At 36.8% G+C, this 26,955-nt stretch overlaps 1 protein-coding gene across 1 annotated transcript in view; it reads right to left on the reverse strand.

Annotated features, from left to right (window-relative positions):
• The window catches only part of LOC121425223 (major facilitator superfamily domain-containing protein 10-like), an 87,191-nt gene extending 65,105 nt beyond the window's left edge, over positions 1 to 22,086 (reverse strand). The window contains exons 1-2 of the mRNA XM_041621233.1: positions 21,982 to 22,086; positions 3,430 to 3,704 (exon numbers count right to left, since the gene is read on the reverse strand). Coding sequence (XP_041477167.1) covers positions 3,430 to 3,618 — 189 coding nt within the window. The 5' untranslated portion in view covers positions 3,619 to 3,704; positions 21,982 to 22,086. The remainder of the gene's footprint in view (positions 1 to 3,429; positions 3,705 to 21,981) is intronic.
• Positions 22,087 to 26,955: the final 4,869 nt, after the last annotated feature.

Raw genomic sequence — 26,955 nt, forward strand, 5'->3', positions numbered from 1 at the left:
CATAATGATCATGATGGCGAGAATAAGGACAGACCACCTAATTCGTCCACATGACAAATTAAAATCTAGTCTTATTCTTGCAATGGTGCGAGATTTCGCATTCGGTGAAAGAGACGCTCTATTCACATCATTGGCTATTTGTATACCAACACTTGTCATTTTCTTCTTCATTTCAATACTCATCCTCTTCAAGTTATTTTTTCTAGGTTTTTTTAACAATCTTCCTCTTGTTTACTACTATTTCTTATTTTGTTCCCTTTCTCTCCTTCACTAAATTTTTACACCTTTCTTCCCCTCCCCCTTTCTTCAAATTGTATTCTTTCTTTCTCTTTATCACTCTTCCTTCTTTATCCCTCTTTTCTTCATCCAGATTCTTCTGCTTTGCTTATTATTAATAATAATATTTGAATAACGATAATTATGGTAAGTATTCTGGACGACTCAATCTTTTGTAAATGTTTCATTGAATCTGCTTCGTACCTAAGTAATTTATTTGTTTCATTGTGTTGTTTTGTTCATGCATGCCTAATGTAATCATTCCAGTGGAAAACAAATTTCTTTGTAATCATCATGTTTGTAAAGATAAAATAAAATATCTTGTATTTATTTTATCTATCTATCTATCTATAATGATAATAATAATAATAATATAGGATATTTATATTGCGCACATATCCACCTTGTTAGGTGCTCAAGGCACTCCTATTTTACCCGGCTAAGCTAGGCATTCATAGCGCACACAGCTTTTTAGGAATTATTTCCTACTGATACCCATTTACCTCACCTGGGTTGAGTGCAGCACACTGTCGATAAGTTTCTTGCTGAAGGAAATTATGCCATGGCTGGGATTCGAACCAACGACCCATCTGTTTCAAACTCCGAAGACTAATCCACTGGGCCACAACGCTCCACATCTATGTATCTACCTATTTATTTATCTATTTATTTATTAGACAAGAGTCTAATCAAACAAGAGCAAAGCCCCCCCCCCCCCCCCACATCCCTTGCAAATTAGAACCACATTAAAGGTTCATAAGTTAAAAGAATAGCCAAAAATATATTGAAGACGAGGGACATTCTTTAGAAATGTGGTAACTTGGTAAAGTTATGCAGGACTTTAATATGACTACTAACCAGTGACCCTTTCTTGGGTGCTACATCAGAAATCTGATCTGAAATCTGAATTCAATTTACCAGTTTCTTGTATTTTATTATTATTATTTGTTTGGCGTCACCTGTGTCTGGGAGGCGAAAAGCGAACTAAATTTCTATGACCCGCAGGTCTCTCCTCCCGATATAACTAATTGGGGGGAATGCAGGTGGACCACTACACCAGGGTTTCCCCCTACACTTATACGAATAGTGCAGTGGGTTCTTAACGTGCAAAGGTGGTGACTCTCCTCTACACAGGGCCTCCATTTATCATCCTATCCGAGGGACGGAGTGTTTTGCATTGTAAATTGCAATTTGCGTTTAGATGTTTTGGAATCGGCAGTGAACATGATGTGTGAGGAAACCAATATTGGCTCAAAATCACCAATTTTGAGACTGATAAGTGTGGAAAAGTGAAACTTTGTTAAATGTAAGATGAGTTGTTATAAACAGGGATGCCACTAGGTGTCCTCCAAACAACCCTGAACTTTTTTTTTTGCAGGCAGGGGGAGTGTCCAAGGACAGGACAGTGATGACTCCCTATAACATGGTGCCATACTGTGGATAGTGGAGAGGCAGCCGCTATTCTAACCCAACCTGAGACCTGACAGATCCCCCAGAAGTTTAGACGGTTGAAGTAAAATGCTTCCAAAACAATGGTTGAAATGAACGTTTCTACTTCTTATTGAGGTACATGTAAAATATGTTAGTCATGACAATATTTCAAATATAAGAGGTTGGAATTCCCCGGGGGGGGTGCACTCAACCAAAAAAGTGGTAGGGGTGTGCCACGGGCGAAGCAAAAAACGGGGACCTTGGAGCGGGCTTATTGTAAAAAGGAGGGTCCTCGGAACGGGGTTCGGAACTACAAATGTTTGTGAAAACGGGGGTCCTTGGAACGGATCTCCGTATCTCTGTGAGTGCGTATGCATCCCTATGGAACGGGCAGTCGTGCCTGATGCAGCTAGGGCGGACTCCGCCGGGTGCGCTTACACTGAGGCGATGGTCGAAAAGCGCTCTACAGCCGCTTTTCACCAAAATTGCAGCTCCTTGTAGCAGATCGATGCGACCGGAACGGCGTAACGAAAAATATGCGAAGCTTTGGAGGGGATTTCTTTCTTCTTTCTTCTCGATATGAAGAAAATGCTATGCCTTGGAGCGGTTTTCTTTGTTCTTTTTCTCAATAAGACAAAAATTCCTATGCCTTGGAACGGAAATTTGAGTGTAAAAATGGGGGTCCCCTCCGCGGCACATACCCACTATGCATTATACACTGAGTGCCCCCCCCCCCTTCCTCCCCGGATGGAATCCACTCTGGGATTTTATAGATGAATTAATCTTTGGGTGGTGACAGATCTCCGGATCAAAAACTAACAGTGGGGATTTGTAATAGTTATCGGGATGCGTGCCCTCTTTTGCGCCATATTAGCTATATTACCTGACGCTTCTCCCATCTCGGAAACATGTCGTGTCGTGCGTGTGTGGTGGTACGGTATCTTATGAAAAGCAAATAAATAAAAAAATAAGCTGGCATGCGGGCAGTAATTTAATATAATAATGGGACTTTTGGGGAGGGGGGAATAAAATGAATAACATCAGAATAACATGCACTATAACCACAACGCAAGCTCTCACTCTCGCGCAGCGGAAACAAAATATTACTGAGTTTGCTTGGCATCTGTTTGAACCTTGCCAGGGAACCTCACTGCTTTGAATCAATGACTTAAGAATAAAGTCAAAATTATTTTCATGAAGGTAGGTGTGTTTGTTAATCAAACTTTTATGGACAATTTTGATCGTAGTTATTATTACCCTTTGCTCATACCCCTCTAAAGGGGGCAATTTTTTTCAGTGAATGCAAAATAACCTCTGGCTAGAGATTTTCATATTGAAACGATTAATTGCCATAGGTTTGGGCTTACCATTTCTCTCAAGCAACACTCTTGACTAAATATTTTTTAGCCGTACCATCGCCATCCCTCACAAAATATAGAAATTTTAGGGGGCCAGGACAGAAATATCACAGTTCAAAGTATATCCTTAAAGAAAAAAGAGTTGGGAGCATATCACAGTAATTGAATCACATATTTTTAGTAAAACCTAGTGAAAATATGTTTCGGCTATGAGATTTGTTAAAAGCGGTAAATTCTAACAATGTAAGAAGATAAAAAAAACGGTAGGTGGGGAAAATGGATGAAAACCAGTAGACTACTGCCAAAAGCAAGAGTTTGCATGTAAGCTATAAGAAATAACACCATACTCCTTAATAAACAATACCTCATCATGTTGTCCATAATAATCAAGCAAGGTTGGGAAGAGTGGAAGTATCATTGTGAATGCTAACAGATCCAGGACTAATGAGATGAAGATGATGCCAACCATGCCATTGCTTTTTGATGTCTTGGTATCCTCTTCTGTCTGGTCTTCACCAGGCTCAGGATAAGATGTTCTTCTAGTGGACACCATGATGGAGCTTGATTATACAAACGTTTTAATCTGTAAAATTTGTAGATTTGGATCTTGCAAATGAAAAAAACTGTGTTCCAATAATCCTGGAATTGGGGAAAAAAGAGAGAAATTTTAGTTCAGAGTAGCGAGCTGAAATCTGTTTTTTTAAATAATAAATGTACATGTAGATAGCACAGTATTGGTGTGTTTACTATATACTCAACAGTGTTGAAATCACTTCTTTTTTTTTTAGGGAGCCATTTTGAAAAAAAAATTAAAAACCATTTTTCATTTTACCAGAGCCATTTTTTTTTACATGATTCAACGCATGGTTTTGCATTGCAGTTTGTCTTGCTTGTTTCAAAATTCATTAAATGTTTAACATTGTTTATTTCTTGCTATATATTTTTATTATCAAATTTCATATTATTAATAATTCATTGTTGTCACTTTATGTTGCTGGATGTTCTAACTTTTACAATTTTGTCCATCAAATCGAATAGGATGAAGTTAATCAAATTAGAACTGAATTTGGACTTGAGGAATCTTTATCATAATTTTAATTTATTTGATAAAAACTTGAAAATTGTTTTATGAAATATTGAATGCAGCACAGCCTGACAGCTAACATCAACATGTCGACTATTTCACAAGCTAACCCTAGTAGTTTCTTGTTGCCAAAAGTATTTTTTTTCTCTATTTTCTATTTTCTGTCTTTTGCAAGGCAAACAATCAGTTTTATTTAATCATGCATATATACTGCATTGCTCTGTCAGAGTTCGTCATATCAGGTTTTTCTATTGAGATTGCCTATAGCCAATTCATAGATTTGTCAATATATGTCACAATCTAATTCGCGAGGAATGTAGTAATTTTGCCATGTACCTGAAGTAGCCTATATTAGTATGTGTATTAGTCTAAGTATTGATCTATGTTCATGTATACTAAGTCTTTGTATATGATGCAGTATTTGGTACCCTGGGGTACCAAATAATAATCCGCCATTTTGTTGAATTATTTATTTTATTTTTTGCACTGTACCCTGGGTTACCAAAAAATGTGTACAAGTATATTTTAATGTTTTGTACAGATTTTTTTTTTTCTTTTTAGTGATCTTATGTAACAATTAATGCATGCAAATGATAACTTTATTCTAATTTTCATGTTCTGTTCTAATCTTCACTGTTCAATAATGATACCTGTAGTTGTCATTATTGATCTTATGTTAGCTGTCGAAAAGTATACTTAAATTCTTAAGTATAACATAATTTGTTTACTATTATTGGCACTAGATTGTATCAAAGAAAGGAAATAGGCGTTGTGATCGTTGTCCCCATTCATTGTCATGATTGTCGCACCGATCGTACGACCGTGATCACCATGACCAGACCTTTATTTTTGAGGAGCGCGATCGCGCCGGCGCTCCTACCGCGCTCCTTAAAAAAATAAGGAGAGCAAAAAATCGCGCTCCTCAAAAAAAAAAAAAAAAAAAATTGAAAAAAAAATTGCTAAAATTTAATATTTCACATCTTCAAATCCATGAAATAGCCTTCTTTTTTCCATAATTCCTTGAAATTACTTTGATTTAGTTGAAATCTATCAGAAAAATGAAGAATATTCATCTCTTTCCCGACTCTGATTTTAATTTAATCTCGGTAAATATTGCAGTCCCATGTAGTCCCATATGTAGATTTTCATGGCAACACCATGGAAGTCTACATGTGGGACTACAATATTAACCAAGGTGAGTTCAAATCAGAGTCGGGAAAGTGGTGAATATTCTTCATTTTTCTGATAGTTTTCAACTAAATCAAAGTAATTTCAAGGAATTATGGAAAAAAGAAGGCCATTTCATGGATTTAATTTTAAAGATGTAAAATGTGAAATTTTAGCAATTTTTTTTTTTAGCAGGGGCGTGTACGACATCTTGTAAACGTATTGACGTGACCCAGGCCTAGTTTCACCACAGATTAATTAATAGCTAACACAGCTATTGCATATACAATGTTAAGAAAAATCTATTATTTATCATACATGTATTGCAAGGCTCCACATTAACTTTTTTTGGAGGTGGCCCGTTCGGGCCACCAAAACCTTCAAATAATTTTTTTTGGTGGCCCGTTAGTAAAGTTTGGTGGCCCAAAAAATATAAAGAAAAACATCAATTAAAAATGAATAAAACAAATTTCTGAAATATTAATTCTGCAGCCACTACCACTAAGTTACTTCCACTTTGTACATCTTGTATGTAAATCATGCTTGCTGTTATTTTACTTTGCTTATTGATTTGTTGTAATATATAAATTGTTCTATCATTGTAAATATGAAATGATTGAAAGAGAACAAAAGAATTGTATTGTTCCCGGTATTATATACTATATAATATCATAGCAGGAGAAAATCACAGAAAAATATGCTGCGAAATTAGAATGCATAAGAGGGGGAAACAAAAATGTTTAAAATTGTGTATTGAAAAAAAGAAAACAAAAATTATAAAATATATAAGTGAAATGCAACAAAGGAAATAAAATAAAGAAAGAAAAAAAGAACAGAAAAAAATTTAGAAAAAAATACAAAAGAAAATGAAAGAAAAATGAATAAGACAAAATTGATAGAAAATGGGTGAAATTATTATTATCATTAATTAGTAGAAACATTTTCTTTAATCAGGCATATTCAATGGTAAGGGGTATAAATGGTTTAATCACTATAAAAAAATGAAAGAAAAAAAAAGAAAACGGCATAAGTTATATCTGGAAAAACAGTGAGAAAAGTCCTTCCCTATATTTGACAAAATGATGGAAAAATTCACATTTCATATCAATGAAATGCCTTCCCAAAGTATTTACTTTCTTACGAGTGGTTTAAGAAGTCATTTATAAACAAGAAAGAAAGAAGCTGTCTGTTTATTTTTGGCTAGAAACGACACAGCTTCGAAAGAAACCAAATATCAACATACATACAAATGCACACATGGGACTGTGATGTACTCACCTATGAGTTTTATGTGTATTAATGCATTTGGAAATCAATCTTTCTGAGTCAAAAGTGAGGTCATAATTCCTCTTTTTAATGCTTGCAAATATTCAGGATTTAGTAATATGGACTGTAGAAGGACATTTCATTGGTGTAAAATGTGACTTTGACGTAGATTTTCAAAGTTCTGTGGAAGACTTCTTAGCAGTAACATTTCGTATCCCAGCTCCCTGAGTCTGAATAGTCTGCTAGTGCACAGCTAGCTAGCTGCAGTAGTTTCATGCATGCAAACTCACCCACGCCAGACTGCCGGCGCAGCCGGCTGAATATATACTGTATGCTGTAGTGGTAGGCCTTCATACTGTCATGACTATGCAATTTTTGTGTGTAGATTAACAAAAAGGGCGCATGACGAATTTGCTTGCAATTTCAACTGTAGAAAGTTGATAAATGCGTGCAAAATCGAGATTAAAATTGCGCTACTTTGAAAATTATTGGTTGCCCGATTTGGGCCACCAAAACTTAATATTTTTTCAATAGTGGTTGCCCGAGGTGAATTTCTGGTGGCCCCGGGCCAACGGGCCACCCGCTAATGTCGAGCCTTGTGTATTGTAATGAATTGATTTGAGCTCCTCACGGAGAGCAATTCTGAGGAGCTCAATTGAGCTCCTCAAAAAAATAAGGAGAGCGATTTATTGAGCTCCACTAAATTATAAACGTGAAGGACTGCATGATGACAACAATGTAACTGTCCACTATTACAACACGAAATGGCGCTGCACAACGCCGTACCCCGGTGTACAGCGTGGTGCATCATATGCTATGTGTATGTGAGGCAGGGTTGAAAACACACGGGGGCGATGAGCAATTCCGCTCTCATGTGCTTTGGAATTGCTCTCGCAACTGCCTTAAACTGCCAAGTACCAAGCGACTCTCATTATGAAAATCGCTCCCATCCGCACCTGTCCAGTCTCCCATTTACGACTGCATATAGTAGTCAGACAGCCAGGCAAGCGCAGCTGCAGTCTTTACTTTCATGCATCATCACGTTCTGACGTGTAACTAAAGTAGATTTCTTACAATCACCGGCACGTGGCTTCATGAAAATGCGCATCGAATTTCAAACTCTTGATATCCCAGATACTATTTTTCAAAACGCTGCGCGGCACCAACACCAGATCTCGACATAACTTTGATAGTAAAAAAATTCCTCTTCTATTGGATTAATTTAGAAGACACCATTCTAAATTTGCAAAAAAATAAGATCATGAACTCTGAAGAAAATCAGTTTATTTTATTTTAGAGTAATTTTTGGCGACTCCACTTCTCTTTACCTAAACTAAGCCACTTGGTGCTCTGAAAAAAAATGGCTCCGATCCCACAATTTTAACCCTATCTAGGCCGGGGTATTTTGGGAGTTCATACATGTATGGCCAGGTGGGGGGGCCTCCCAGGCCCCCCCCCCCTAAGATCTCGGCCGTCGACCGCGCGATCGTAACGAAAATTGGCACACGAGTTGCCTGGGACATAATCTACAAGATCATATAGTAATTTATTTCATGCAAATTGCTATTACGTGATTATGCTAATTTATGCGTAATTAGTATGCGAAATCATACTTTTTCCTCTAACTCCGTAAATAAAGCCCCAAATGTACTAATACTTGGTATAGAAACTCTTTGTGCTGTTCTTAGCAAGTGTACATGAAAAGAATTGCGATATCAAATCATTTTCTTATGTATTATATTGTTTTTTGCAATTTCTTATGCATTTCTTTGTTTTTGACCTTTTGTTTTTCATTGTTTTTTCAATGAAATTTGTTGGGGACTCTTCTGTGATCATAAAAAGTATAAAACAATTACATTTAGACCAGCAAAACTAAAAATAATCATGCATTTATGAATTTTGGTTGAAAACACAATTTGCATTGACTTTGTACACGAAATCACGTTTTTGAGCAATTTTTGGTCTGACATGCACTTACATAATGTTGCGTAATTTCGGAACCACGTACCCGGGTGAAAAAAATTGATCTCAAAAGTTGCGCAAGTAAAAAGTCAGCGAGTGGCGCAGTCAAAAAAATTTGCGCAGCGAAATTATCGCACAATTTGTTGAGGGGGGGGCCTCCGAGGCCCCCCCGGCCTAGATAGGGTTAAGACCGAAATTAGGATTTTCAGTGGGGATTTTGGTAACAGTCAGTGCCCGAGTGTACATGTATTGGCGCTAATGCAGTTTCATACCCGCCTGTGTTGCAGTGAAGATTATCTGTGAGCTGTGTGTTGACCGAGAGCTGTGCTGGCGTAGGCATAGCTTAGGTTGAGAAATAGTTGACATGTTGACGTTAGCTGTCGGGCTGTGATGCAATCAATGTTTCATAAAATAATTTTCAAGTGAGTTTTTACTAAAAAATATTAATATGAAAAGGATTCCTCTGAATACAAATTCTGTTCAAATTTGATAAACTTCATCCTATTCAATTTGATGGACAAAATTGTACGAGTTAGATCGTCCAGTTAATTTAATACACGAAATACAAACAATAAACATTATACCTTAGATATGTAAATGAACAACAATTAATTAAATACTAATTTAACAATTAATAACAACAAGGAAAATAGCAATTTTGTTAAATATAGGGCAAGTCCAAGAATTTGCGCACGTTACGTATCAGACCTTCATTTTTAAAGCGCGATCGCGCTGGCGCTCCTACTGCGCTCCTAAAAATAAATAAGGAGAGCAAAAAATCGCGCTCCTAAAAAAAATTAAAAAATTAAAAAAAATTTTTTAAAAATTGCTAAAATTTCACATTTCACATCTTTAAATCCATGAAATGGCCTATTTTCATAATTCCTTGAAATTACTTTGATGTAGTTGAAAACTATAAGAAAAATGAAGAATATTCATCTCTTTCCCGACTCTGATTTCAAGTTAAACTCGGTAAATATTGCAGTCCCATATGTAGATTTTCATGGCAACACCATGGAAGTCTACATGTGGGACTACAATATTTACCGAGGTAAGTTCAAATCAGAGTCCGGAAAGAGGTGAATATTCTTCATTTTTCTGATAGTTTTCAACAAAATCAAAGTAATTTCAAGGAATTATGGAAAAAAAATTTTAGCAGGAGCTCGTATGACATCTTGTAAACGTATTGATGTGACCCAGGCCTAGTTTCACCACAGATTAATTAATAGCTCCACAGCTATTGCATAAAATGTTAAGAAAAATCTACAATTTATCATGTTGTATTGTAATGAATTGATATGAGCTCCTCACAGAGAGCGATTCTGAAAAGCTCAATTGAGCTCCTCAAAAAAATAAGGAGAGCGATTTATTGAGCTCCACGAAATTATAAACGTGAAGGTCTGACGTATGGGACATTTCAGAGGCTTTAATGACCTGAAAAATAGTGTTAAATTACTTTGATTAGATTGAATACGCTCATGATGGAAGACATCTAGGGGAAGAATAATCATGCAAAAAATGGTGAAATACATGTATGACCTTGACCTTTCAGAGAGAAAAGATGTGCCGTTACGTATGGGACGCAGAAAAAAGACAATTTTTAAAACATTTTTTTCAAGTTGAGAATTCTCTGAAAGTATTTCATTTGGCAACTTGTAACTTATATAGTGTGATACAAGTCACAACACTCTCGTATATCTACATGTAAGTTTCATGTCATAAAGCTAAAACCCTCTAATTGCAGACTCTAATTAAACAAATTAATGACATGTTACGTATAGGACAGTTACGTATGGGACATTTTGTCCCCATAGAGAATGTACACAATTTTCCCCATAATTTAAAAAATTAAAATGATATAGAAATAACAAGAGTTTTTTTCTTTTAAAATGTTCAATTGAGAAATATTTGATATGACTGAAAAGGAAATAAGCCATTTCAACAATTTTTTTTTTCTTGTTTTTCATGGTTTGAAGAATTTCATGTATTTCTATTGCTTTGTATTTTTTTCATATTTTTCCATTTTCACAATATTTTTTCTTTGTTTTGATTTAAATCATTATTCATAACAAATCAGTCTTTAAAAAGTAAAGAAAAGGTAAGAGCACTCTTGAAATTTGTTTTTTCTCAATGCACTTTGTACACAAATCTCCTCATTAACATTGTGTGTAAAATGTCCCATACGTAACATGTTGTCCAATAACAATTTTTTATTCAAGTTTTGATGAAAAAGTAACTATATATTTTAAACTTTTTGTGGTATGATATTTTCATACTTCATGAATTAGAACTTTCCAGAGATGCAATAATACAAGTATGATGAGAAATAACTTTATAAAACATCCTACAAAAAATGTTATGGGATATTCCATCCTTGGAAAAGAACTAAATTGCATATTTTATTAGATGACACCATTTTTTTCCCTCAAAAGCAAAAAGATGTTAGGGGGTCTATGTCTCACCTTAATATGACTAAATCTTACAAGCGTTGTTTCGACTTTCTACGAGTTTTTAGAAATGTCCCATACGTAACGCCCATTTTAGCAATTATACAAATTAGGTGCCCCAAATTAGCATGCATATTTGCATAAAACACATTTTACTTAATGAAATTTTAAAATTTAACATTTGGGCTTTATCAGTAGAAGCGCCGCATAGTGGGCCAGAATGAGTTGTTACATGTAGTGCGCCAAAATGATATTCCTTGTTATATTTTTACTTTAACAAGTTGATTAAGGGTAATTTGGGGCGTAAAATCTACTGAACATAAAATAAAGCTGATACGACGTCACTTTGATACCAAATTTTGATTGGCTACTTAAAACCTATTTGTGAAAATACAAATTACGCTATAAAGAATGTGCAGTATATAAACTTTGTGTTACATGTATGTGTTACTTTGAGATTGACCAGAGTGAATGTTGGTTTATGCTTCTCACATGCCTAAAAAGTGTGTATGAGATACTGAAAATAATTGCATGGCATCAAAATGATAATTAAATTTTAAAAATACAAATCTGAAAAATATTAACCGCACTTTATCAAGTGGTGTAAAATTGGGTAAAATGAACAGTATACATGTATAACACCACAAATGTTGTACTATGAGGAGGGTTTTGGGCTAAAATTATTCTACAAGTAATTTTTATCTATGGAAGAGGGGCAGGTAGCCCTTCTATGCATTATCAAACTTTATTTTGTTTGCATTATGCCCGGAATTCATGTCATTTTCATGGAATGGAATCGTACTCGCCGTGCAATATACACCCCACGCGGTGCGCTGGGATGACTGCGCGGTAAAAAAAGAACTGTTTTTTTAACAGGTTTTGGGGGTGTTAAGTCAAGTAGGATATTAACAAACTTTAAGCAAATTCCCGAATGAAATATTTTGCTGAAGTATTCTTCAAAGTGTTGTCTTTCAGCTGGGCATGACAAAAATTAAAAATCTGAAATTGCCCAAAATGAATTTCGCGCACTTTTGTTTCGCCCCGGCCCACTGTGCTCCGGTCCAAGAATTGGGATTGTCCCAGAAAACTAGGATATCCTCATAAACCAAGACAAATCATTTAGATTGTCCTTGTTTTGGGGGAATTTTTCTTCACTTACCCCGGCCCTGCGGGACATGGACGTCAATTAAGGGAATTGAGAATGCTAAAAAAATATCAGTGACCTCGATTTCTCCCAGTTCGCCGTTTAGTTTTCACAACTTGCCGTCTTCCAATAATTTTGTTATGAAACCTGATATTGCAGAGATGCCAAGTTCAAAGACCAGCTATGCGTGAGATTTTCTGTGAATCTGAGTGAGATCGCAGACATTGTGTACAATGCATATGGGGATAGGCTGTGATAGTTACGTGAGACAGAGATTTGAGGGGATGAACAAGAGTCCAAAATGCTTGAGTCTCACGCATAATGCGTGAGACTTGGTAGCTCTGGATATTGACTAGCACACTCAATTGACAGGTGAATGAACTTTACTAGATATTTCTAATTGTGTGGACAAATCTTTGAAAACTGAGACAGTCCCTGTGGCTGTAAAATAGGAGGATCCCAATTTGCTGACTGGCGCCTCCTATGTTTATTACCCCACCAAGGCAAAGATAACTTCTCAAATTAAAGATGTATTTTGCCTTCAAGGGTGACCTTTTCTTGGCCTGGATTTATTTGTAAACAAGCAGGACAAACAAGTGCAGTCCAAAACCATGCATCATGAGAAAAAAATTGGCTCTCGAAAACTGGAAATGGCTGGATTTTTTATTCAAAATGGCTCCTAAAAACAATAAGTAATTTCAACACTGCCTTAGGCTGGTTTGCTCCACAATTAATATGAGCCCAGTGGCCGTCATCTGTCTATTTTAATTGACAGAGTCAGAGGGGGTGCAGGGCAGGTTCTCGCCAGTGTATAATACGCATGGTTCAAACACCATGCGTGCGGAAATGGAGACCAAGTGGAACCATGCGTAAAATTTCAGCGACATACATGGAAAAATCAAATGGAAATATTCAGAAAAAATTAATACACTCCATGAACTCATCTTAGTGATATCAACTTCATTTATCGGGTTGCGCCGAAGTCCCACCAACTTAAGACCACTTACAGGCCTACTACGGCTAGGAAAGTGGCAAGGCGCCCAGCTAGCTCGCGGCTGCTATTGCGGGCATATGACGGCACGGTACGGTCGTTCCGTTGCCTATTCCCCCGTCTGCCCCGCACATCACACCGGCTATGCTCCATGACCTACCGGTGGCTGCGCTTAACTTGGAATAAATGCATTGTATATACAAGGAACATGTACTTGTACTGTGTTTGTCATTTATCCCGCCCTCTATACACACAATGAACGAATAGCAAAAGAGTTGTACTGTGTTTGTCATTTTATCCCGCCCTCTCTGCACACAATGAACGAATAGCAAAGGAGTTTGAGAACTGTGCGTGACCGCTATGGTGCATGGATGTTAGGCCTGGGACGATTGTCATTTTTACCATTCAATTATTTCCTGAAAAAATAATCGAATGATTCGATTGTTCGTCGGGAATCAGGTCTTTTAAGTCACAATAGTTGACCTACTTTATGGTGACCCCCCCCCCATGAAGAAATCTCCATCAAAGTCACATGTTTCGAATAAATGAAAGTAGGACCTTTTTCCCCTTCTCCATGATATTTATATCAAAAGAAACTACATGAAATGAGATTAAAACTTTCAGTTTATTGTTCCAATGGAAATCCTTCCTAAATCCATGCTGGTACTCTGGTATTATGCTTGCATCCCTCCAAGTGCCACACCCCTGCATATGAATGAATCAGCCCAGATCAGCCGAGTCCAAAGTCCATAGCCCAAAGATGTAAACAACTCATTCATGAAATATTCTTTGAGACTGACCCCAGGTGGAGCATTTCTTGAACAATTTCATCCCTTGCCCACACCATGTCCCCGCCCCCACTTGTGGCACTGCCCATCATTCTACACATGTATTTCAAAAAAATATTTTGCAAAATATTTAATTTGAAATACCTTTTAAAATTACGATTTTTTATCATTTGAACCTACATGTATAACTGGGTCTATTTTCGGAGACTAGTCGAGAAAGTACCGGTGAAGACAGGCGCATGTTGGAATGTAGTTTTCATTGTGTGAGAGGGATAGAAAAAAGGTTGCATTATTGTTTTGAAACATGAAAGGAATTCTCCGGCTCCCACCCTTATCTTTCTCTCTCCCTCACACACACACAGATAGGGGAGGGGTCAATTTATTTCTGAAGTCATGACCTCTCCTGATAAGGGAACCACGTGCCTTCTTCTTTGTTTCCCCAAAAGTTTCATTGGCTATCCGAAGGTCCAATCAGCTCAAGTGAGCTTGGTTGTGTGTTTTCTTATTGTTTTGTGCACGCAGACAATGAACTCATTATGTGTATCGAGGGCAAGGTTGGGTGGGATTAAAAAAAATTTGGTGCGCTTTCATGTTGGTGTGTAACTGTGAATGTAATACACTCATTGATTATTTTTGAAAAATTATCTCGGTAACATAATTTTTAAACCTAAAATTAGTGTAAATTTTGCTAATCGATTGGTAATTGGCCGCATGCAAATCGAACTATTCGATCAATCGATGTTTACTCCCAGGCCTAGCATTTATGTGGGCTTAAAAATACGCCACAATGGGGCTTCCTTAGCGTCTCTATTTGATGAAAAGGCCGTCGCTTCCGTGCTCCGCCCAGGAGTGGCAGCACAAGTCCCCGACATGGGTGAATTTTTTTCTGGCGAGAACGCTGGTGCAGGGCTATGGAGCCAGCTAGACAAAGTCTCAGCGGAGCATACCGGTATCCTAAGCTAGCCTGGGGCATTTTGGGGACTTAGAGTCATATACTGTACGTATGGAGTCACTCCCCACAAACGCATGGATTTGCTTTACATGCCTTTCCGTAGCGGACAGGATTACCCGTGTTGAATCACCAATTTTAGATTTAGTTTTTCGCCCAAAGTTATGTACATGGGCAAGTTTTATGTTTACTCCCATTTTAAGCATTCTATAGATACCTAGATACACACGCGGTAACACGCGTGCAGAGCTGCAACTTAGATTTTAAAAATACTTGCATTTGTCAATAAAAATCACGATTCGTAAAATATTTGTTTCGGTTGATAAATATCATAAAGTAATTTATATGATATTTATCAATTAAAACAAATATTTTGCGATTCCTGACATCTATCGGCAGATGCAAGTATTTTTTTAATCCCGATTGGCAGTCGATTATCAACCGAAACAAATATATGTTTAATATATTTCAAATATATCAATAACAAAAGAAATCAAAATTGAGGAGTAAACAGACGGGGTAAGTGAACGCTCTTGCTCTTAACTTCTTTCAATTTTATATTAGCGAATAAAAAGTACTAAAGAATGCTTAAAATGGGAGTAAACATAAAACTTGCCCATGTACACATATTGCCCATTAACCCACAGACTGGAACCTCAAAAAAAAAGTTCTCTCCTTCTACCCCCGTCTCGATCGGCCATTTTTGTTATGAATTGTAACAAAATGGCCGATCAAGACGGGGGTAGGAGAGAACTTTTCGTTTTTTGAGGTTCCAGTCTGTGCCCAGATGTCAGAAAAACTGCCACTCGTTTAGACCAAAAGCTTCAGTGTCTGTATTTTGGTTGTTCGGCTGAACTACATTGGCTCCACTCACCATACATAGACTGAAGCGGTTGGGGGTCCGTGGCTACAGACAACGTATAGTGAACTAGCGTTTTAAAGATCGCGATTTAAAACTGTTTTTTGAGCGAAATTTAATGATATACATTCAGGGAAATACAAATAATTTAAGTAATTGCATACCTTGGACCAGAGTTATTGAAAAAAAAATCCACTGGATGATTGAGAAATCTGTCATCTAAGCCATTTTCTCCTGACCTGACGGTTTTTCTTGCAAGTTGCCATCTTGAATGACGTCATTATTGTTAATGTCTCGATATATTGCAATTATAACTATTATTGTTTGTATTCGTGAGTGTATTGTATCGTATTATTGCCTTGTAGGTGTGCTGGTGGAATGCAATATCCATATCACATTCGTATATTGTTGACGCCCTCTCCGTTTGTTTGTAAATATTTCATAGTTTGGCTGCCTTAATTTGGATCGATTAGCTGTGCATTTCCCAACTAAATATCGGTAAAGTATAATTTTCAAGCATTTTCATCTATATCGTTTGAAGTATTTTAAAATTGAATAATTAAATATTTTTAATTTGTAGTTTACATAGGCCTATCCTTAGATTGTAACCTCGATGTGTTATATAACCCCAAACTTTGGACTCTGGTCGGACAAAAGTGCTGGTGTAACAAATGGGAGCCCACACGGACACTTTACTGTCTTTGAATGGGGATTACAGTAAAGTGTCAGAAATTGTTGAATAAATCCCCAGAAACGACGATTATTCCTGTCTACCACTCGTTAGACCATCATCCATATAATCGTGGTAAGTGCTTGATTTCTGTTTTAACTATTTATTCGGAAATTATTTTGACCATACTTCACGCTTGTCAGGTGAGTATGCCAAATTGCACGTACGATCTTGTGCTCCCGCCCGCTACGCAGGCGGGAGTTCCTTGGGTTAATTGCCCATGTACACAAGGTTATATTATAAGTTATAACCTTGTTCATTGAATGAGTGCATGTATGGCAGTGTATCCTATTGCCGGACACCTTTATTTCAGTGATTTAAAAATGACAACTAGAGGAAATACAATCAAGAAAAATTATCACTTGCTATTCCAAATATTCTAAAAATTATGAATATGATATTATTTTACATTTTCCAACCGTTTTCTTTGCACTGCACTTGCCGCATACCCTCCGCGAAAAACAATTATTTTCGTGCGTGACAAATGACATCATAATTCCGGACGCGCGCCGGACGGGTAAAAATATTCTTGATAATAATGATGTAAGAAAGAATTGGTGTGATTTTTTTCATGATATGTCATATCATGAGTAAATTATAAGTTTTTGTGTGCTTTCTTATATCGATTCTGAGCAAATCTTTTATAAAAATTTGTGTTTGCCAGCTAATTTCTTCTTTTTTTTCAATTGCGCTATCGATATGGCACTTTCCAGTATTACTGCTCGTTCATATCGTGACCCTCACTCAGTCATCAAGTTCTATTGGTGCGCTGTCAATCGTTGACGGCTGTCTATCACGGTAAACCTCGCGCGCGGCAGGGGATACCGAGTACCTTGAGAACTAGCCGTCAACGATCCCGGCGACGATCTGATCGATAGAGCGGACGAGATTGAATTTCAGCAATTATCAGGTCCGTATTCCCATCAGAAAATAGATCAATTGGGATCAATTGTTAATGCAAAACTATGTTATATGGTATGATGGGGTGTCCAAACTTCGCGCACTTTTCAAAAATATTCTTCAGGCTTAATTTTGTCCACAAATTATTCATAATTTATACAAAACCAATTCAAGAAATAGTAACCACATTGACGGCAAGATCGTAAACTATAAAATCATGGACGAAAATGTAAAGTAGGTCACTGGGTTTCGCCGGTATCGCGATCTCAAAATTCTATTTTGATCGGCGAATGCGGGCTGTCCTGGAAAACCGTTCAGAAAAAGTGTGACCTAACTTCGCGCACCAAAGCTTTTGTGGAGATTTAAACAAAGACTCAAGCTCAAAAAGTGAAATATTTATATCAGATTGATGGCAAAATGCTATGGAATCGGTTAGTACCACATTTAACTCACATTTTTTTATGATTTCTGCTTGTAAAATGGTGATATCGTGATGCTTGTTGCTTTCTTCAAAACGGGCGCTAACGGTGACAAATTTGCCGATCTTTTGCCAATATTTTCATGAATACTGGACTAATCCTAAAGAAACTTTCAGCGAAGGGTAATTTTAGGTCGCTTTTCACATTGATGATGTCAGATTTTAAAGGGGAAGTTCACCCTGACAAAAACTTTATTGTAAAAATAGCAGAAAAAATAATATAAAAATAGGCAGTGTATACAGCCACACGCGTGTGTCTTTACCATCCAGCCACACGCGTGTGGTTATATCCAGAACACCTATCTGTGGATACCGCCACACGCCGCCAGTAATAACAGTAAAACACGTATGTAGGTCTGACCGTCTATATCACGATCAAAATAACCTCATTTCTTCATTAAATTCTTACATTCTAAACCACTCTGATTTCTTTAAATCGTTTCAATTTCATTCTCACCGTCTTCTTTCCTTGCTTTTCTTGTCTTGTTACAAAAGGCCGCCTGTTAAATAGCAAATTTCCACACTTTTTCTACTTGTGTCGATTCTCTACTGACTCTAGGCTATGTGCGTGTACGTGCGTACGTACGAAACTCGGGATTCGTGCATGCTTAACGCTTGGTACGAAAATTATTCGTACCAAACGTAAACGTAACCCAAACTGTGTATGTCTACTGCGCTGCGCTAACGCTGTATGGGTCTGCCACCGTACCGCGAAGGAAGCCAGAATCGACACAAGTAGAAAAAGAGAATTTGCTGTTAAACAGACGACCGTTTGTAACAAGACAAGAAAAGCAAGGAGAGAAGACGGTGAGAATGAAATTGAAATGATCTAAGGATATCAAAGGGGTTTAGAATGTAAGAATTTAATGAAGAAATGAGGTTATTTTGATCGTGATATAGACGGTCAGACCTACATACGCGTTTTACTGTTATTACTGGCGGCGTGTGGCGGTATCCACAGATAGGTGTTCTGGATATAACCACACGCGTATGGCTGGATGGTAAAGACACACGCGTGTGGCTGTATACACTGCCTAAAAAATATTGCCGAAGGTTTGAGAAAAATTCATCAAATAATTAAAAAGTTATTCGAATTTCAATTATTTGATTTGTGACGTCATATGCGAGCAGCATTCCTACATAGCAAATGGTAAAAAATCAATGAAATGTCATTTTCTCAGAAAATTGATAATGGTTTTCGCTGTACCTTTTGTATATCAATAGACAAATCATTTCACACCCGACCATGAATAGAAAAGAAAATTAAGTCATCAGGAACCATGCAAAATTTGAAATTCATGCATTTTATATTACATAACACATGGGGCAGCTGCTCGTTTATGACGTCACAAATGCAAAACTTTGAACTCTAATAACTTTCTTACTCTTTAACGGATTTTCCTCAAACCTTCACTAATATTTTTTACCATTTTTTCTGCTATTTTTGCAACAGTTTTTTTCAGGGTGAACTTCCCCTTTAAGGATATTGGCTAGTTTTGGAGACAGCTACCACCTGTAGCTGTCAACTGCACTTCATTGGAGCCTTTCAAGCTGGAGGTGCAGTGTGTCAAGCTTCGTTAAGCTTCAGTCTGGTTTTTTAGCTGCACATAGAGTCCATTGTAGAAATTTTTACTTGCACTGTACACTCAACACTTGACAAGCACAAGGTACGATAATACGCCAGTGGCGGACTGTACCAGCCTGGAAGAAGAAGAATGACCATCCGCGAAGTTTGGACACGTGCGAAGTTTGGACTCACTGCCATATTTTAAGAATTTTCTGTCATTTTATTTTTATTTTTAAAGAAAAATAAGGTAAAAGTTAGATTTTTTCGCCTTGTTTTTGCAATCTTGTTCTTTGAATTGATCAGCGAAATTGAACTGCGGAAGCCTTGCTGTACGAAACTGACTTCGTACGCAGTAATATGCGCGTCCGGAAATATGATAGTGTCCGGTAATACAATACGTGACTAGATCTATACTGTGTAGGCCTAAGCGCCTATAACTTTGGGGGAAAAACTAAAAATAAAATTGGTGATTTAGGTCTAGGTTCAACACGGGTAATTCCGCTACGGAAAGGCATGTAAAGCAAATCCAGGCGTTTGTGGGGAGTGACTCCATACGTACAGTATATGACTCCATACGTACAGTATATGGTAGTGGATCGTATTACCGAACACTTTTCATGAATTTGATCATGTCAAACACATTATTCAAATAAAATTCACCAAACTTTCATCATAAATACACAAATACCTACAAAATATAAATATGCAGAAATTTTGCCGAAATTGTTTTTCATTTTTACGACATCAGCTTCCAATCGGACCCCTCTTCGCAAGTGAAATATTTTGGTCACTTGAAAAGGTATCGTATTACCGAACGTGTGTTTTCTATGGGAAAAGTTGGGAAAACAACAAAGTCACTCATTAGCTATTTTGACCATATTTTATTGTTTTGAGGATATAAAGACTTCGAAATTGTGTTTTTGATAATTTTTCATCATTTTTCTATTTAAGTTCCCTTTGGAAGGAAGTTGCAAAGGTTTGAGCGTATTTGATTATTTTCTGACGCATATGATGCGCGCGTTCGGTAATACAAGGCCGGTCGGTAATACAATCACTCACTATATATGACAAAACGCCCCAGGCTATCCTGTTGAAGCCTGGTGGTCGATGGTCGGGAGCTCTGGCCTGCTTCGCGGGCCGGAGCTCCCTGAGCTGGGTATAGTGAGTGGTTGTATTACCGACCGGCCTTGTATTACCGAACGTGCGCATCGTACGCGTCAGAAAATAATTTCATACGCTCCATTCTTTGCAACATCCTTCCAAAGAGAACTTGAATAGAAAGATGATGAAAAATGGTCAAAACACATTTTCAAAGTCTTAATATTCTAAAAATAATAAAATATGGTCAAAATAGCTCATCAGTGATTTTGTTGATTTCTCAACTTTTCCCATTGAAAACACACGTTCGGTAATACGACACCTTTTTCAGGTGACCAAAATATTCACATCTGAAGAGGGTTCTGATTGGAAGCTTAATATCATCAAAAGAAAAAACGATTTCGGCAAATTTTTTACATATTTATATTTTGTAGGTAATTGTGTATTTATGGTGAAAGTTTGGTGAATTTTATGAGAATAATATTTTTGAAATGATTGAATTCATGAAAAGTGTTCGGTAATACGATCCACTACCATACCACTCACACATACCGGTATGTAAAAAATTGGCAGTGTATACAGCCACACGCGTGTGTCTTTACCATCCAGCCACACGCGTGTGGTTATATCCAGAACACATATCTGTGGATACCGCCACACGCCGCCAGTAATAACAGTAAAACACGTACCGTATGTCTGACCGTCTATATCACGATCAAAATAACCTCATTTCTTCATTAAATTCTTACATTCTAAACCCCTTTGATATCCTTAGATCGTTTCAATTTCATTCTCACCGTCTTCTCTCCTTGCTTTTCTTGTCTTGTTACAAACGGTCGTCTGTTTAACAGCAAATTCTCTTTTTCTACTTGTGTCGATTCTGGCTTCCTTCGCGGTGGCAGACCCATACAGCGTTAGCGCAGCGCGCGCAGTAGTAGACATACATTGGGTTTCGTACGTACGCGCACATAGCCTAGATTCAGTAGAATCAACACAAGTAGAAAAAGTGTGGAAATTTGCTATTTAACAGGCGGCCTTTTGTAACAAGACAAGAAAAGCAAGGAAAGAAGACGGTGAGAATGAAATTGAAACGATTTAAAGAAATCAAAGGAGTTTAGAATGTAAGAATTTAATGAAGAAATGAGGTTATTTTGATCGTGATATAGACGGTCAGACCTACATACCGCGGTACGTGTTTTACTGTTATTACTGGCGGCGTGTGGCGGTATCCACAGATAGGTGTTCTGGATATAACCACACGCGTGTGGCTGGATGGTAAAGACACACGCGTGTGGCTGTATACACTGCCTAAAAAATTCGCGTACGAGGTTAGTATGCGTGGGTCCCGGCCCTGACAAAGTGAGTGACACAAGTCACAACACAACGCAAACATTAATTTTTATTCAATTATTGGTCTAGTTTTTTATTGCCTTTCTCTTTTTAGGAAATAAAAGATAATTTTTTTCTCTCTATTTGATCTACTCACCACCTTCAGTTAGTACATGTAATACAAAAACGAGAGCTTGAGCCACCGACAGGAAGTTGGTTGGATGTTCGATATTCAAACTGTGTGATATTCAGGTTCGATTCTTGGATAGCACTAGTCCAGATTGGACCTTGTTGTTTGGAAGTGCCCTTTCCCAAAAGCTAACATAGAGGGCACATGTCTCCCAATCTCAAGGCCCTATATAAACAAGGTTGCGACAACAGGGGTCAAAGGTCAAATTTGAAGGATCTCGAATAGTTCCAACCGGGCCTTTTTGTCGACTGCTACCATTGGAAATGCGTGCAAAATTTTGAATCATTTTTTATAATTATATCGGAAATTGACGTTAGAAATTTATTTTAACGCTGCACATTCATATTAGTATATTAGCGACCACCTAAATTTATCAAATTTGTACGATCTTATAACAAAATACGTGAAATATCGTTGATTTGAAAAATGGCAACCGAGGTCGTCGCACGCCGTAAATGCTCACTGCTGCTGTAGCGAGCGGGACGCTGCACTAATTTTCCCCGGAACTGTCGGGCTGGATGAAAGCTTCTGCTGGTCCCCCACGGGTCGTTTGGAGAGCGACAGGTGAGATGTACCGGTATGTCATGTGGTGTTATTTCTACTAGTTTTATATCCTAAATTCTTATTGTAGATTTTGTGCCGTTGTAAATTTAGCTGAATTTGTTTTTTTTTACCAGAGCACTCAAAAACATGAATGATTTGAGGATATCTTTGTGCTTGACTTTAGTTTGAGTTTTACTGAGTGGGTCCTTAATTATTTATTTTTTATTTCTGATATTTAAATAGGCCACAGGGCGGCACATATCATCAACTTGTTGGTTTTCCATGTGGCCCTATTATAAAAAAAACAGCAAAAAATGTAACTAGATCTATTAATAACACCAAATAGATCTAATGTTATGTTAGTCATTAGATCTACATGCAGTGAGTTAAAATAAACATGCCAAAATTTACTGGCAAAAATGTATGCAAACATGTTATAAGAAAGATTATTGGTATCCTTAATTGGGAATTACATTCATTTAATATTAAAATCAACTTTGACAATTTGAATCAATTTTGTGAATTCAGATTTTGAAGATGAAACATATATTGCTTGATGGAAAGTGAGATAAGTGCTGTGCATAATGCAGATATTCAATTCCACTTACCTTATTAATAAAATAGAACAAAATTAATTTCAAGAATTCAATTTATTTTGGGGCCAATGCATCAAATAAATTTACAACCAGGACTGTATGAAATAATGAAGTGCTTTATCCAGATCCAGTTTAGATCAAAATAACAACAACAAAAAAGAATAAAAAAAAAGAACTTAATATTTATTCATTTCAGTCACCACACAGCACAAGGTTTACTAAATGAGGATCATGTTAGGTTATTTATATCATAACATTTTACATTGGATAAGTGGTCTTTTCAGTTGTTACCAGAATAAGGCTAGTGCTAGTTTCCCCTTATGTTCCTATCGCTACAGAATTTTTCATAGCGTTCTTAATATTTCTACCCTTTATGCCCTGTAAAAACATACCATGGTGTTCTTTGGATTTTATACTACTTCAATGCCTTATATACATGTACCTCGGTGCTCTCGAGATCAACATGCTTTATTTTATTTTCATATGATACAGGCCAGGGTTATCCTTATAGTTGCCACTGTGATGTAAAACTAAAACTATTCCGAAGGAAAGTGAAATACCCAAGAAGGCCTAGTACAGTACTAGACCAAAAGCACTAGTATCTGTATTTAATTGTTTTGCTGAACTGCGTTGGCTACTCTCACATAGTAAAGTGTCAGAAATTTTTAAATAAATCCCCAGAAATGATTATTCCTGTCTAGCCTAGTACCAATTTGGCTATAAACTCTTTGTTGTGTACTGGGTGAGTTCAATTCTCACGAGGCATATTCGAACATCATTGACCACCAAGTCTATGATAACCCTAAATGCTTTCATGGTGTCAGTACATGGACAAATGAGTTTAGTAATCCAGTTGGTTTGCATGTAGCTTCCTTTTTATTAAATATTACTTTTATTTCTGCACTGCTAATACTTTGCACATTTTCTAGACCAAAAGTCTTCAATCTCTGTACCATCTTAGATGTTGTAACTTCTGGAAGTTTCCATGGCGAAGAAGAATAGTGTAGCAAAAAACATCTGAGATAGTGTAGTAGGTTTCATGGTCATCATGTATTTTTCTTGGGCAAATGTTGGTCCTGAAAAGGACCACCCAATCTTGACGTTTCGACAAGTGTGTTCTTGTCGTCCTACTCATGCCTTGTGTACTGAAAGCCCTCTCGCTCAGACAGCAAATTTTGTATGTGCTAGTCTTTATGTGGAGCCACACTTAAACAAGTTTTATTCGGTCTGTGCCTGCAGACTAATGCAGCCATGGCACCTCCTCACACATCCAATGCCATATAATGTTCAAATTGGCATTAAAATATATTTGCTTAATAAAACAACCTCTTTACAACTACCGGTATCTAAATTAACGCATGAAATATCGTTACATGTACACTGAATATGAAATAAAGAAGAGGTAGAGAGTGAGAGATTGACCCTCATTTTATGCTGTTGCCACCAATGAAAGTTCTGAATTTAAATTTGGAACTTCATGAGAGTCGAACTCATCCAACATTGCACAAAATGCGGTCAGAAGACAGGCGGAATGATACATGATGCATGATTTAAAGGAGAAGATTTCAAGGAAATAAGAAAGATTGATTGCATAATGTAGCCCTACATGTATGTATATAATCACATCTTATTACTATCATGATGAAAATCAAACAATCATACTTACGAGCTTATCCAGATAAGTTTAGTTCCTCTTATCCAAAACAGATCAATCGGCAGCAATTAGGGCCTATTTTATTGTCCACCATCAAATTGAAAAAAAAATCTACATTAAGATCTTACTTAGATAAGTTTGGTGCATCAATGATTATCTTGTCAACTAAGCATGTATTATCATTGGCTTTTGTAATTACTTATCACTACATACATATCAATTCTAAATAAGGCCTTTAAAGTTTCTTTGAAAATCTACAAAGAATTGATTTTAATTCCAAACCATTTCAAATTACTTGGCCTAGTCGAAGATATTTTGGTTCTAGATATTCAACCTGTTCGGTCATGCAACTAGTGGTATGATGGGGGCACTTATCCAATACTACAAGGTTGTGATAACATCCATGTGGTCTAACACCACTTTTAAAAAATGCAGTGCTAAGCTAACACCACTTTTATCACAAGGTTGTGATAACCTTGTTCGCAGTTTCCTGTGTGATGAACAAGATTGTCAATTTTCTCTTGATCTAGACTGGATGAATACTTGATATTTTGGAACATTCAATTTTGACTATACAGTGAATTCATCATCATAAAAAAATGCCTTGGCAAAAAACTAAATTGAATTCTTGAAATTTATTATTTTTTTCTAATTAAAAAGAGAATAAGTGAGTCTGTGGAGATGAAGATCTGCATCAATCACAGAGGGCCTCACAAAAATATGCTCAAAATTACAAGTTTTTGAGCACTCTTGTGAATGAAGAAAAAGATTTCTAAGTCTAGAATGAAAACAAATAACTGAATTTTTGGGTGTGCACTGTACATGAATGTTGCAATGACTCAAGACAGAAAGAGTGGTTGGAGAGTGCAAGTTGATGGGGTGCTTCCACTCTTCCCGAACTTCGAAAAAAAAAAATTTCCAGGAAAGGTTCCAGAAATTAAAAAAATTCCAGGAAATTCAGGGAAATCCAAAAATTACAAGGGGGGCCCCTTGAGAAGCAAAATTGTAATGTAGAAATGCAAGTGTGCCCCTGCACCCCTTTAATAGTGAAGTCCTTTTTATTTTGCATGTCAAATTTTTACTCAGGAAAATGTGCCTCCCTTTTGGAAAATTCTGGATCTGCCCATGATTACAATTAAATGACAATTTACTGTAGCAACTTATAAATATGTAATATTTTACAAAGATTTAGATCTAACATTAGATCTTCCTCCGGATCCAGACATAGGCTACGTCGTCGGAGCTCAAAATTTTCTGCCCTCGTCATTTCATAATTTTGTTCCTATTTTTCAAGAGGACATGAACAAAAAAAATTTAATTTCTTGAGTCTTCTTGGACCAAATTTAGGCTCACTGTATTATTATTGCCAGATTTTCATTAAAAATCAAAATGGAAAATTCCAGGAATTGTCTATGAATTTCAGAAAATTTGGGATTCATTTTCAGAAAATTTGTTTTGGATCTGTGGAACATCGATGAGGGGTGTGGTGTCCGGACACTGAAAAATTAAGCCTTGTAATTGTAGAAGTCTAGGCTTGCTGTTGTTTATCTCACTTTTTTTCATTTCTATCTCACTTCTCAATCTCAGCTCAGGCATGTCAGGAAAATAAAGCAAAAAATATAGCTTGAATAATGCTTATCATCATCATTATTTGTACTTTATAATATTTTCTTACATTCTGTGCTAATAAAAAATCAAAGACATTGCTTGTAAACTTTTCAAAAATTGAAAGATGTCAGTCAGGAGTCCGGACACCCAACCCGTCACGCGTCAGGAAACACAACCCCAGCGTATATCGGGCTACTGCACCATCCGCACTGCCGGCTACGATTGCCAGTCCCATACCGTATCTTTACTGTCATGTTTACGCCTTGGAACTATTAAAAATTAGTAAAAAAGCATGTTAAAATTCAAAATTATTGCAAACCAATCATATCAAAATGAAGCAAATAAAATTCTCGTTAAAAACTATCATTTTGTTTTTCTTAATAACAATTGTAATTACCTGAAATTTGCTGTCGAAAAATCTCCCTCATAGACTTTGTACACAAACTTCGGTGAGTTTGGAACTATTGAAAAGCTCCATGAGCAAATGACGGCAACTTCCGGTGTCGCAACCTTGTTTATATAGGGCCTTGCCCAATCTCT

The sequence above is a fragment of the Lytechinus variegatus genome, chromosome 12, assembly GCF_018143015.1.
Source record: "Lytechinus variegatus isolate NC3 chromosome 12, Lvar_3.0, whole genome shotgun sequence".
Classification (NCBI taxonomy): domain Eukaryota; kingdom Metazoa; phylum Echinodermata; class Echinoidea; order Temnopleuroida; family Toxopneustidae; genus Lytechinus; species Lytechinus variegatus.